Source organism: Piliocolobus tephrosceles, chromosome 11 (assembly GCF_002776525.5).
Source record: "Piliocolobus tephrosceles isolate RC106 chromosome 11, ASM277652v3, whole genome shotgun sequence".
Taxonomy (NCBI): domain Eukaryota; kingdom Metazoa; phylum Chordata; class Mammalia; order Primates; family Cercopithecidae; genus Piliocolobus; species Piliocolobus tephrosceles.
In genome coordinates this window covers 111,283,742-111,297,417 of record NC_045444.1, presented here as the reverse complement: position 1 = coordinate 111,297,417, position 13,676 = coordinate 111,283,742, and the positions used below count along the sequence as shown (strand labels likewise).

General features: G+C 42.3%; 1 protein-coding gene across 4 annotated transcripts in view; it reads left to right on the top strand.

The window, feature by feature from the left end:
- DOCK10 (dedicator of cytokinesis 10) overlaps positions 1–13,676 on the top strand; it is a 279,809-nt gene that overhangs the window by 211,724 nt on the left and 54,409 nt on the right. For all 4 annotated transcript variants that reach the window (XM_023222406.1, XM_023222396.2, XM_026454862.1 and 1 more), the window contains exons 27-28: positions 3,167–3,238; positions 8,457–8,603. In XM_023222406.1, coding sequence (XP_023078174.1) covers positions 3,167–3,238; positions 8,457–8,603 — 219 coding nt within the window. The remainder of the gene's footprint in view (positions 1–3,166; positions 3,239–8,456; positions 8,604–13,676) is intronic.

Below are 13,676 nucleotides of genomic sequence, written 5' to 3'. Positions count from 1 at the left end.
ATAGATAGATAGATAGATAGATAGATAGATAGATAGATAGATAGATAAGATAGATAAGATAGATAGATAGATCGATCGATAGACAGACATTGTATGTTAGAAAAGAAGATGCATTGGAAAAATTATAGAACTGGTAAGAATTGGGCATTGTGAGTACTGAAGGTGTAGGGGAGAGTTGAAGTTTTAAATAGAGTGGTCAGGATGTATCTGATGGAGAAGGTAATTCTTGAGCAAAAAAAAAAAAATGTGAAGGTAAAGAGGTGCTGGCCATGGAGATGCTCAGAGGGAAAGACCTGCATGAAGTCATGAGGTGGCAGCACGGCTGGTGTGTCTGCAGGAGACAGGGAGGACACTGTGGCTGGAGCCAAGTGAGCAGAAAGAAAAAAAAAAAAAAGATGGAAGATGAAGTCATGGAAGCCACTGGAGGCTTGGCAGTTAGCATAGTCCTGGCATTCCCACTCAGAGCAGAACTGGGATTTGTGTCATTGGAAGGTTTTGCACAGAGGAGTAATGTTTTAAACCAAGCTGACCTTGGTTTAAAAGGATCCCTCTGACTGCTGTGTTGAGAATCGACTACAGTGGGGTAAAAATGGAGACCGCAACCACTCGAGGGGCTATCAGAGAAGCAGGATCCTCTGGGGAGAGTCGCTGCTCAGTTAAAATACGGAGTGAAGAGAATGCTTGGAGAAGAATTGCATCTTCAGGAGATTGTGCTAATGATGGACCATGTGCTCTGGAAGGCGGGGCGGGTGGGTTTCAGGAGACGGGAGGCAGTGGAGTGTGCAGATACATAAGGGAATGTGTGGAGAGGGCAATAGAGGAGTCAAGGCTTCATCTGTCATCAGATGTAAACAGGCAAAAGCTCCATTTCATTAGTGCTGGTGGATTCAAGGAAAATAGTGGAGGCAGGCCAGAGTGCTAAGGGGTGGAGAGGGGCAGGAGTCTGTTGAATTAAGAGACAAATGTTGGAACACTTGACATGATGGCTAAAAATCTTTTGGACAAGATTAGGGAGAGAGGATTGCAGCAGTGTGCCTGGGATTCATTCATATTCCTAACAACATGTTTCACTTCTAATAGCCATTAGAATGCTGTTGGAGTGCTAGAATAGTAATGGTAGCCATTTCCATTTCTTCTTACTAAGAAGTGATCACCCCATTAAGCCAAAGCTGCCTTTGTAGAACATCAATCCCTTCTCTTTTTGATCTGAGCCAGTCTTCCGGAATTAGGACTATGTTGTCAAAAGTTTATAGCGGCATTGTTTGTATGAGCTTAAAACAGGATATAATCCAAAAGCCCACTGACAATAGAGCAGATAAGTACGTGGTGATTATATATGTCATGTGGTGACCATAGGTGATCCCCCCAGCTACATGCTTCAACATAAACAAACCACAGAACAGAGTTTGTTGAATGAAAAAGGCAATCTCAGAAGAATACATAGAGGACAGTTCCATTTATATGAAGTTCAGTGGCCAGATGAACTAAATATCCCTTCATTGTATAAGTATTTATAGCAAAATTGTGAAGTAAAGTAAAGGGAATGATCAGCACAAAATTTAAAACTGTTACTGTGGTGGAAGGAGTGGGAAGCAGAGAGGATGCAAGGGGTGCGTTCTTGAAACTGTACATATACAATATGACTTTTTGTAGCTAAGTGTCACCCCCAGGCCCAAGAAAGAAGGGTGCCCATCCTGGTATGTGCTTTGCTTTTCTCATATTGCACCCATCCTCATAGGCCAAGGTTTATGAGGAGCTAAGAGAATAAAGAGAATAAGCCCACCAGGAGCCCCTACCTCCCCTTCTAGACCTGTAAGGAACCCCAAGACCCTCTTGCTGAAGGTCCTATAGGCGGATTCCCAGGCCTGCTTCAATCTCTGTCCCAAGCCCTCCAGGACCTCCAGAGGACAGGTCTTGATGCCTGAGTGTAACCCTAGACCCCATTAAGGAGCTACTTGTGGTAGGGAGGAGGGTCGGGTTGTGGACAGCACTCAGATGTGCAGGCTGGACAGTTTCCAAAAGAGCTCAGGTGGACAAGGACCTACCTCTGCAAAGCCCCAAGTAGGAACAGGTGTGTACTGCTCTTATCATTGGGCCTGCATTTATTTCATGACGAAATCTGGCATGAGCAGATAATTTTGAGATATTAGTTATTTAGGTGACATAAGTTTTGAAGCTTTGTTTTTTAAAGTACTTAACACATGTGCACCAGGCCCCTCAAGGGGGAGGACAGAGCCTTGGGCGAGAAGAAAAGGGTTAGGCCAGGCCCTGTGCCCCCTAGGACCTCACACACTGGTGCAGCATTCCAAGGTGTTATGAAGTTTTGCTTGTTGAGGTAGGAGGATCAAATATATTTTATTTAACACCTTTTCAGCTTGACTTCCAACTTCTAGATATTTAGACATATGACCTTCCATTTCCACCCTTGCCTCTAACCTTTGAAATTTTAGGGGTGAGTCTGGTACAATAAAAAGTTTGTTTAGGTCGGGCTTGGTGGCTCACGACTGTAATCCCAGGACTTTGGGAGGCTGAGGCAGGACGATCACCTAAGCCCAGGAGTTCAAGACCAGCCTGGGCAACATGGTAAAACCCTGTCTCTACAAAAAACACAAAAAGTTAGCTGGGCATGGTGCACACATCTGTAGTCCCAGGTATCCAGGAGACTGAGCTGGGAGAATCACCTGAGCCGGAGAGTTCAAGGCTGCAGTGAGCCGTGATAGCACCACTGCACTCCAGTCTGGCAACAGAGTGAGACTGTCTCAAAAAAAAAAAAAAAAAAAAAAAAAAAAAAAAAGGTTGTTATAGTTTTGTTTCAGTAAGTGAAACAACTAGAACATCCCTTGAATAAATATTTCGTAAAATAACAGCTTGGTCAGTCATGCCAAGTAAACTTGCAACTTGTTTTAGTTTAAATGATTTTTGAGAGGATTGAGAAACTGAAATGTCTGACATTTACTTTTACCACTAGACCTTTTTATCCCATTTTATAGTGGGATAAAAATCATCCCACTATAATAGAGAATATTTTACTGCTCTAATTCATTTAGTTTCAAAGAATACATTTTAACATCATAATATTATAGTATATTACATATTACAAAGAAAAAAATTATCATTATTTTACCATAGGATAATAAATGTCTCATTGCCTTTTTTTTCCTAATAGCATTCCTGGTTCTTCTTTGCAATTATCCTAAAATCGATGGCACAGCACTTGATTGACACAAATAAAATCCAGGTAAGAACATAAGTAATATAATATTATAATATTTTTACAATATCACCCAACAATTGCACTAATGATTATGCTGTCATTAGTTCCATTTTTATTTGCTTTATAAACCTTAGCAATTTACAATAATTATTTTATAAGTAGGAGAAATGATTGTGTACATCTGCACAGGCCCTTCAGAAGTAGATACCAAGAGAATACTGGAAATGCAAAAGATGTATTGGAGGGAAGTAACTATAAAGGATAAAAGGAACAGGAGAAAGAAATGGGGAAGTCTGATGCCTGTAAATGAAAAGGGGGAAGGAAGGAGGATTGGCTAGGAAGAGTCTCACAGTGATAAGGTTTTAGCTTGGCTGATGGGAAGTCTGAGAGCAAAGAGTTGTCATTAGAGGAACCCTGCACTGGGTAGGCCATCTGACTCTAGGACCCCCGCAAGCTAAGTCATTGACTGGGAGCAGCCTGGTGAGAGGGTAGCCTTGGCATGAATGCTGGAGCAGATCCCAAGATACAGCAGCTCTTTATATTCCTCCCACTAGATTCTGTCTTGAAGGAACATTTGAGCGATGCACATTCCTGGCTGCCACAGTCCAAGTTTGCATGACATATTGTACGTGTTCATGAATCTGCTTCCCCACAGTTCCCATGGGCCTCTCCTCCTGAAAGTAAGGAAGCTTAGAAGAGGGACCCTGATGGAATTAACTACAGCCCCCCGCCATGGCTTTTCAGGAGCCTACGTATTACTCATCATCTCCCGTCACAACTCTCCATTCTAGATCCCTCTCACCCTAGCTAGCAGCTCCGAAAGTCTTGGTGACTCACCTGGTGATGTAACCCAAACCCTCATTCTAGAGTGGTCTCAGCCTCGGGTCATTATACTCTACTCACACCAGAGTTGGTACATGTGGCCGTTCACAGTTACAGTGGAGTGAGGAAGACCAAGAAGCAGCCAAGTAGATCACCTGAGTTCCACACACATTTCTCTCAGCCCCCATTGTGGGTAGGGTCAAGGGAAGACCTTTGGCATTGCCCTTGCCCCACGTGGAGAGTAAATCAGAACAATGCTGCATGAGGTGGGGTCGGTGGTGTACAGTGATATTGTTTTGATTTACTCTTTTTGGTGGGGGAGAAGCAGCGTCAGAAGCTCCCACCTGGCCTCTCCCTCTAGGCTACCTCCACAGACCAAGCACCCCATGAAAGGTTACTCCAAATGCCCATTTTATTAATACAAATTATACATTTGGGACCAGTTACATGACTATTGGGGGAGATCTTTGAACCCAATGGATCTACTGTTAACAGAACTTTAGTCAGGACTCCACTTTTAATCCCTGTAAGTGCCCACTCTATCAGGACAGACATGGTGATGCTTTTCATTTCTGGATATCAGTGTCAACTCAGATCCTGTGTGCAACAGTCCTTGAACTGTATTCCCTTCTCCTCAGTGTATAGTAGCCTGAGTAAATGGCTACAGGGCCCTTTGGAGAAGAACTGATAGACTCATTTCACTATGTACCTACTGCATTGTTGCAGCGGGGGCTTTCCTTTAGAGACTCCATCACCTCTTCAGTCAATGTGTACCAGATCTGAATTGTGACTCAGGTCCAGGAACAGAGAAAGGAACCATGACTATTCATTAGAATGAACATTCTCATCTTCCAGTTGCCCATTCTTGCCTTCTTTGTTAATATGATGTACCACCATTGCTGGTTGCTGTCTGTTTTGTCCCTAGGAGTTCCAGGCATCATTAACCAGCTCTACAACTCCCTGAGAGTCGGTCCCTCTTGGCTTCCCCACCAGTCATGCCATTTGTCATGATACTCACAGCCTCCTGGCTCCTAAGATTAAGCACAGCACATGGCCTCTGTTGTTTTGGTGATCCTTGATCCCCATGGCTGCTCATGAGCCAACGCTGCTCCTGCTGCTCCTGCTAACAGATGGGAAACACCCCGGACTTTCTTAACGATATTGGTCCCCAGCACCTTCTTGATGACCGTGGTGCATGCTGTCTTCTGGGCCTGCCTGGGGAACTTGATACGCTGGTGGATCTTCCGGTCTCAATTAATATCCATTCCCGCATATCCATCTCCCTCTACCTCTTTATTTTTTCCTCTATCCTCTGCCAGGACAACCAGACATTTCCACTTCGCTTAAAGTAGGCCATCTCTAGATTCTCAGAGCAACCCTAGCAGTGAGTTGCTCATCCCTTGAGTCCTTATTTAATCCCATGTTCTGAAAAATCACCTCCATGTCAATGTATTCTAAGTTGCCCTTACTTTCTGGCCCACATCCTCAATGTCCAATTGCAGAGGTTCTGCCCTAACTCCTGGTGGTACATGCTAGCTAATTTTTATAGCCCCTTTGGGTGTATTCTCCTTTTTGCTTTTTTAGGACCAGCAAGCCCCCAGCTAGGTTAAGCTAGGATTTAACCTCCAGGTATTGTCCTGATCACCAGAAGGAGAGGCGGGACAACTCCTCAAGGGTTTGCCTGATTTCTAGCAGGGAGAAGCCTTTGCAGTATCATCTTGCATGGGAGGAGTGCTGACACTTAATGGGGAGGAATTAAACTTCTGCTAGCACTAAGGCTTCAGGGAAGTATGCAGATCCACTTCCTCAAAGTCATCCATCCAGAGGTCCTCATCCATGCTCTAGGCCCCAGGTCTTTCTAACCACGGCCTTGATCTTAGTATGACAGAAATGCCTTGCTGGACCTTTAATTGTCTGTAGAGTTCCATAACTCTTAACTCGTAAATCCTGTGTTTGCTTTTCTGCTGTACCTGCTTTCCACTCCTGGAGATGAGAGCCTCCTACCTGGGAGGGAGAGAAAATCTAACACAAAGATAAAAATGGTTCATATCTCTCTGTCATTAAGCTCTACTGGGGTCAGGAAACCTCACTGTTGAAATTCCTGCTCTGTCACTAACTTGTTAGCTGATGAAAATGACGCTTCACATCTCAGTGCCTGTTTTCTCATCTGTAAGAAGAGTGGATTGGACTAAAATTCTCTTCTAGTTCCTACCAATATGCATCTGCTTGTATAGACAGGCCACAAAACACACCTGAGAGCAGCCTAAGAATAAATGAACTGATAATAGCCAGCATGGTGTGTCCAGCAGTTTGTCTTCCCCGATTGAGGTATGCTTGTCACGACCCCCTTCAGTGGTAACCCTCACACCCTAGTTTTCTTTCAGGAGCACTGTACCTTTCACTCTCTAACCATCTCTAATCATCACAGTGGGAAAAGACCTGATATCATCTTTTTTCTTTTTTTTTTTTCCGAGACCGAGTTTTGCTCTGTCACTCACACTGGAGGGCAGTGGCACGATCTTGGCTCACTGCAATCTCCACCTCCTGGGTTGAAGTGATGCTCCTGCCTCAGCCTCCCAAGTAGCTGGGATTACAGGCGCATGCCACCACGGCCAGCTTATTTTTGCATTTTTAGTAGAGACGGGGTTTCACCATGTTGGCCAGATTGGTCTCTAACTCCTGACCTCAGGTGATCCACCTACCTTGGCCTCCCAAAGTGCTGGAATTACAGGCGTGAGCCACCATGCCTGGCCCATGTTTTTTTTTTTCCTTGAGACAGGGTCTCACTCTGTTGCCCAGACTGGAGTGCAGTACCACAATCATAGCTCACTGCAGCCTCAACTTCCCCAACTTAGGTGATTCTCCCACCTCAGCATCCCTAGTAGCTGGGACTACAAGCACGGCCACCAAACCCAGCTAATTTTAGATAGATAGATAGATAGATAGATAGATAGATAGATAGATAGATAGATAGATAGAGATATATATTTAGTAAAATGGGATTTCTTCATATTGCCCAGGCTGGTCTGGAACTCTTGGGCGTAAGTGATCTGCCCACCTCAGCCTCCCAAAGTACTGGGATTACAGGCGTGAGCCATTGTGCCCAGCCCTGATATTATCTTTTGACACCAAAGCATTCATAGTAAACTTTCCCCAAGCTATTTGTGGTGCCTGTAGTCCTAGCTACTTGGGAGGCTGAGGTGGGAGAATCACTTGAACCCAGAAGGCGGAGGTTGCAGTGAGCTGAGATCACACCATTGCACTCCAGTCTGGGTGACGCAGAAAGACCCTGTCTCCAAAAAAAAAAAAAAAAACGGCAGAGTCTGGGTTGGAAGAACTCAGCTGTCTCAAACATTGTCTTCACATGCAGGAGTCCAAACAGGAGGGACGGACTTCTGGACCTGAAATGGTCTTTTGGGATCCATAGAGCTTTATTCAGTGGATGTAATGTCATCTCACAGCCAAGCCCTTCTTTATCTTGACTTGTGAGGCTCCACTGGTGCCTCTTAACTGTGTCTTATACTAGGACCAAGGAGTTACAACTAGCTGGGACTCACCATGTATCAGAAGACATTTCAAACGAATATCTATACTCATTCAGTTATTCATTTATTAATTTCTTAGAGTTGTTTATTGGGGGAATTCCTAGTTGTAAAAAAATCAAAATAATTTATTTTAAAATGAAACGGAGGGGCCGGGTGCAGTGGCTCACGCCTGTAATCCCAGCACTTTGGGAGGCCGAGGTGGGTCGATCACCCGAGGTCGGGAGTTCAAGACCAGCCTGGCCAACATGGCAAGACCCTGTCTCTACTAAAAATACAAAAATTAGCTGGGCAGGTGGCAGGTGTCTGTAATCCCAGCTACTCGGGAGGCTGAGGCAGGAGAATCGCGTGAACCCAGGAGGCAGAGGTTGCAGTGAGCTGAGATTATGCCATTGCACTCCAGCCTGGGCAACAAGAGCAAAACTCTATCTCAAAAAAAATAATAATAATAAAATAAAATAAAATGAAATACAGAACTACATGTCCAAAATATCTAGAATAATGTTCATGAAACCATTAATAGTAGCTATTCCCTGAGAGGGAAGGAGGGGAAGTAAGATGTGAGAGGTCATAGAAAAGGTTCACGGTTTGCTTTGTACATTGCTACATTGTTTCAATAGTTTGCAATTAATATTTATGACTGACTTTTTTATAAGGTGAAAATTTAATTGACCAAAATTGAAGGAAACATTAAATAAAAATGATGGAAATCATGACCTTGAAATTAAAAGGCTTCTATTTTATTATTGCTTTCAAGTTTTCAAAAGGATTCTTTTTATTTGATGACCTATAAAATAAAGTAAATCTTTCAATTGATATTTCCTTGGCTTACTATTTCACATGCCACGTTATAAAGAAATAATCCATTCTTTCCTTAGCTTCCCCGGCCTCAGAGATTTCCTGAATCTTACCAAAATGAATTGGACAATCTTGTGATGGTCCTATCCGACCATGTGATTTGGAAATACAAGGATGCACTTGAAGAAACGAGAAGGGCAAACCACAGCGTTGCCAGATTTCTCAAGGTACAGTTATATGAGATCACAGTTCTAGTCAAGGCCCCGTGTTGATGGATGCAAGATAATCTAAACGTTCATCAGTTCACATCTTCATGTATGATGAAAAATCAAAACTAGCACTGTTAGATGAAAACTTTCATTTATACATCTTTCCTGCTTGAAATACTTTTTAATTATTTTTTTTCCCAATTTGAAGTTTTATTGAATAAAGACTAAGGTTAGAGGGCCGGGTGCGATGGCCCACGCTTGTAACCCCGGCACTGTGGGAGGCCGAGGCGGGCGGATCATGAGGTCAAGAGATAGAGACCATCCTGGCCAACGTGGTGAAACCCCGTGTCTACTGAAAATTCAAAACTTAGCTGGGCGTGGTGGCACGTGCCTGTAGTCCTAGCTACTTGGGAGGCTGAGGCAGGAGAATCACTTGAATCTGGGAGGCGGAGGTTGCAGTGAGCTGAGATCACACCACTGAACTCTAGTCTGGTGACAGAGCAAGACTGCGTCTCACAGAAAAAAAAAAAGAAAAGAAAACTAAGGTTAGAGCAAAGTATCCATTTGAGTGTAGTCAAATCATAGTACTTCTAAATATATTTGAAGATAAAAAATGAAATTTTTAAAAGGGAAGCTGCACTACAGCAGTAATATTCTCTCGGGCATTTCTGCCCTTGAAAGTGATGTTATAATGGCTTTAGGTCTGACAGTGATACCAAATAGCCACTTCGGGTAAACCTTCAGGAATTTAGCATTTTTGTTTATTATCTCCAGACTCTTTTTTTTTTTCTTTCTTTCTTTTTGAGACAGGATCTCACTCTGTCACCCAAACTGGAGCACAGTGGCGTGATCACAGCTCCCTGCAGCCTCAATCTCCCTGGGCTCAAGCGATCCTCCCACCTCAGCCTCCCAAGTAGCTAGGACCACAGACACACACCACCAAACCTAGCTAATTTTTGTATTTTTTGTGGAGACGGGGTTTTGCCACGTAGTGCAGGCTGGTTTCAAACTCCTGAGCTCAAGCGACTGGCCTCCCAAAGTGCTGGGATGACACGTGTGAGCCACCAAGCTTGACCCAGGCTGTTTTTTACATTATGAAAAGATCACACTGATCCCATGAAAGAAAAATTATCAAGTAAAGTATTGAGCAACTACTTACTAAACTGGATATGTATGGAAATTAGTTATATTTCATTGGGTTACAACCATTTATATTGAGCTGAGAGGAAAGAAATGCAAAGTCAAAGAAAAAAACTAAGATACATAACTACAGTATACCATTTAACAGATGATGCATGCAGTTAGATAATAGTTTTCTGTGCCTCCTTCTTTTGTCTAACTCTTGACTACTGTAACCTTTATGAAGTCATCTGACTTGTTTCTTAATGGGAGTCACCAGAACCTATGGGTGGGTGGGAAAGTGTACAAATAAATGCTAATAATATACAGTTAAAAGCCTATAGAAGTGGAAAACGAGCCCAACTTGTCAGTGGAGAGCTTTAATCCAACCTAATTTCTTTTTTAATGTGTTAAAAACTATTTCAAATTATACACTATATGTGTTCTTACCCTGAATTTATTTTTTTCTTCAAGGTTTTGTCTCTGATTTTTACTTTTTTCTTGCTTCCAGAAAGAGACAAGAATGATAAGTGTTAAAGGGGAAAAGTTTACAGGGGGGAAAAATTACTGTAGTTTTCTACCACATTTTAAGTCCTATGGGAATAAAGTTTATTGCTATACTAGTTGTTTACTAGGAAACTTAGAAAGAATTATATATAGTTCAGTTTGCAAATAAAATATATTGCAAGAAACATCTGAAATATTCTTCCCTAAACTACAAAAAAATGAGAGATAAGCAAGTCTCTAAAAAAGGGAAGAGACCCCATAGTTGCCCTCCTTATTACTAATTTGAAGTTTTAATGGCATTTATTTGACACATAAAATTAAAACAAAATTGGAACACTTATTAGATGAATCATTTGAACTAGGAGAGAAAAAAAGAAAGGAAAAGAAAGTGATTTTTGAAAATGCAAAACTGAACATCGTCATTTGGTGCAAGTCCAATACGTTTGAATTTTCAGCTGCTCAACACAGCCCACTCCCAGTGCTGAGGTCATAAATCTCTTATATTTCCAGCAAACAGTAGTTGTTTGCTCAATTGGGGCTTCAAATGACTGCTACCTCTTTTTGTTATTGAAGTCTATATTAGCAGTCAACTACTTTGAATTAGTCAACACTGGAATTTAACAACTAAAATATTATTGTCACTCCACGGGTTGCTCAAAATTGGTCTCCAAGAATCAAGAAGAACGTCTGGGAACCAGTGTGCGGGCATGTAAAAATGTTCTGCGTTAAAAGGTAGCCTCCCTTAGCCCACATTATGGGAAAGTAATATTTTTTCATCAATTATGCCAAAAAGCTGGTACATTTCTCAACTATTCTCTCAGTGAAGTAGATGGGATTCAAATGAATGCAGCTTTTGTCATTTTTCTTTTTGCCACTCACCTGGGTCCCAGCTCTACTTATCTGAACATACCTATTTAGACACTCTCTTTATGAAGCACAATACCAAGATGGGAGCAAGGACAGAGTCATTGTGATTTTTATTTTCCTGATTGGATAGCCATATCTTTTAGCCCTTTCGCCTGACTAACCACTGTTTTGTTTCAATGAGCTTTTGAAACCCATTTGGAAATCACCTAATGTTAGAGAGAGACTTGGTTTGTTAGCAAAATATGTTTAAAGAAACATCTGTGGTATTTCTCTCTAAATATCAGATAAAGATAGATAAGCAAGTCTCTAAAGAGGGAAAACCGTTCATATCTCCTCTACTTGGCTTAAATAGTCTGTGCTTTTGAAACAAATGAATGTTTTCCATAGAGCTCCTCTGTGCAAAATTTGCTGCTGGTGGCACATGAGCTAAAGGTCTAACATGGGGGCAAAGGAAAAGCGTCCAAGGTGAAAAAGAAAACGGGGCGGGGGGGGGGTTGGGCGGTGGTTTTGTAAATTATATAAGGAAAGGACAAGACATTCATGTGGTTTGTTTTGAAATGTGAAGGTTCATAACTCATCTCCCAACCAATTGTGAAGTAAAATTCTCATTGTTCTCACAGTTGGTGAAATAAAATAAATAAATTTTTTATTATCATATATTTTAACAGATAATTTAGAATATTTGGTCCTTAGTTTATTCAACCAAACTGTGAAAAAAGTTTGGTAGGGTATAAGTTATCCTCTAAATTAAGAGTCTGCACACTTTTTATGTAAAGAGCCAAATACTAAATATTTTCAGCTTTGTAAGCCATACAGTCTCTGCCACAACTACCCAACTCTGCAATTGCAGCACAAAAACAATAATTCACTATACACAATATGTAAAGGACTGAGTGTGACTGTGTTCCAATAAAATGTTTATTTAAAAAAAGAATGGCAGTGGGCCAGATTTGGCCCATGGGCCATAGTTTACCAAAACCTGCTATAATTTATTTTCTATTAATATAAAAGATGAATATAAATTATCTTAAAACAAAATGAGAGAGGCCCCTCCAGGCCTCATCCACAAGCAAGAGAGCCACTGCCCCTAAGGGTCAAGAAGATGCTAGGACAGATCAGATCCAGGGGGCCCAGGGCAAGAGAGACACACTACACTTGGTGAAGCCAGACCTGAGGGAGGGCTTTTTACAGGAAGAGAGCTGACTCTGGAGACCTTTCACCCTAGGAATGACCCCCTTTCACCCTCACTGCCCCCCTTGGAAAGAGGATGCCAAGCTGACCACATAGAAGGTCAAGAAACATCAAGTTGATTCTTCTACTCCCCAGCACCACTTTTTCCCCACAGTCCCCATTTATGAGTGCTGGAGACAGGTCTCCTTCAAAGTTCACAGGTCTTATCTGCAGAGTAGCCGCCATAGTCTCTGGGATGTAGCAGTCACCATCCCTGCTCTGGACTAGTTCAAAGACAGGACTCACCAGTCCCTCCTTCATGCAGTCAAACAGCCCTGCATCTTTGCCAAAGACTTCCCCAGGGCTCCTTTCTCCTTCTCTTTCTTGGGAAGTTTCTAGAGCATAGAGATCTGCTGGGTGGTCTTCCTTTCCTCTGCAAGATGAGGCAGGGCCCCTGATATTCCAAGGGTGGCCAGGTTGGGACTTCCTCCTGCAAATGGAGAGCCTGGGAGACTGGACACAGGTGCCAGGAGCCAGCTCAGTGCAGAAGGCACCAAAGCCCCTTTCCTTCCCCCCTCCCCATTTGGCTCTGTCGTTTTAGACTATGATTATACTGTGGTGTCTACCTCTCTCCCACTATTCTACTGAGACATGTGAGGACTCGGAAGCCATTAACTTTTTACTGAATGAAGAATTATTGAAAGAACTAAAATTTATATTTAAAGTGAAAATATAGATGAGGCCATGTACGAACACAGTCATGAATAGGTACATTTAAAAATTCAAAAGAAAGTAAAGAAAAATTGAAAGGAAAAACAAAACAGCAATATAAATGACCTAACAATTCGAAGAACAACTTTGGAGAAAATAGCTCTTGTTTACATACAGGTGTATTTCAAGAGGAGACTTTTCACTTGGTCCCCTCTCCATAGCAAGATTTTATGTGTAGTTCTGTCTGAGAAAAGAGAGTTGTGAGTAAAATCGAGGAGAGATTCCAAGAAATGCAAAACCATTTTAATGGACCATCCTGGACTCTTTGGACAAGAAAGAAGCACTCCACACTAGCTGTGGAATTTTCCCAAGCAGCATGTTTACTCACACCCACGTGGGTGAATAGAATGAGACTCACACACCAAGTGATGAGCTGCAGATCCACTACAGGAGGCACCTGCTCTAGTGCCTCCCCAGATCCTACTTTGGGAACTATGGTTCCTTCCTCCTGCTCCACACTTTGCCTATGCAGTCTTTGGCCACGGTAGCTTGGATACTGGTTACAGGACCATCCATCTTTTAGAGAGATAGCAAGTGCTCCTCCGAGCCTACTTACTGTTTAAGACGCCCCTTGATACAGTAAAGTGAAATTTGACCACAGAATAAGAAAGGTAGTGAGCAGCTCACTGATAGAAATCTTTTTTTTTTTTTTTTTTT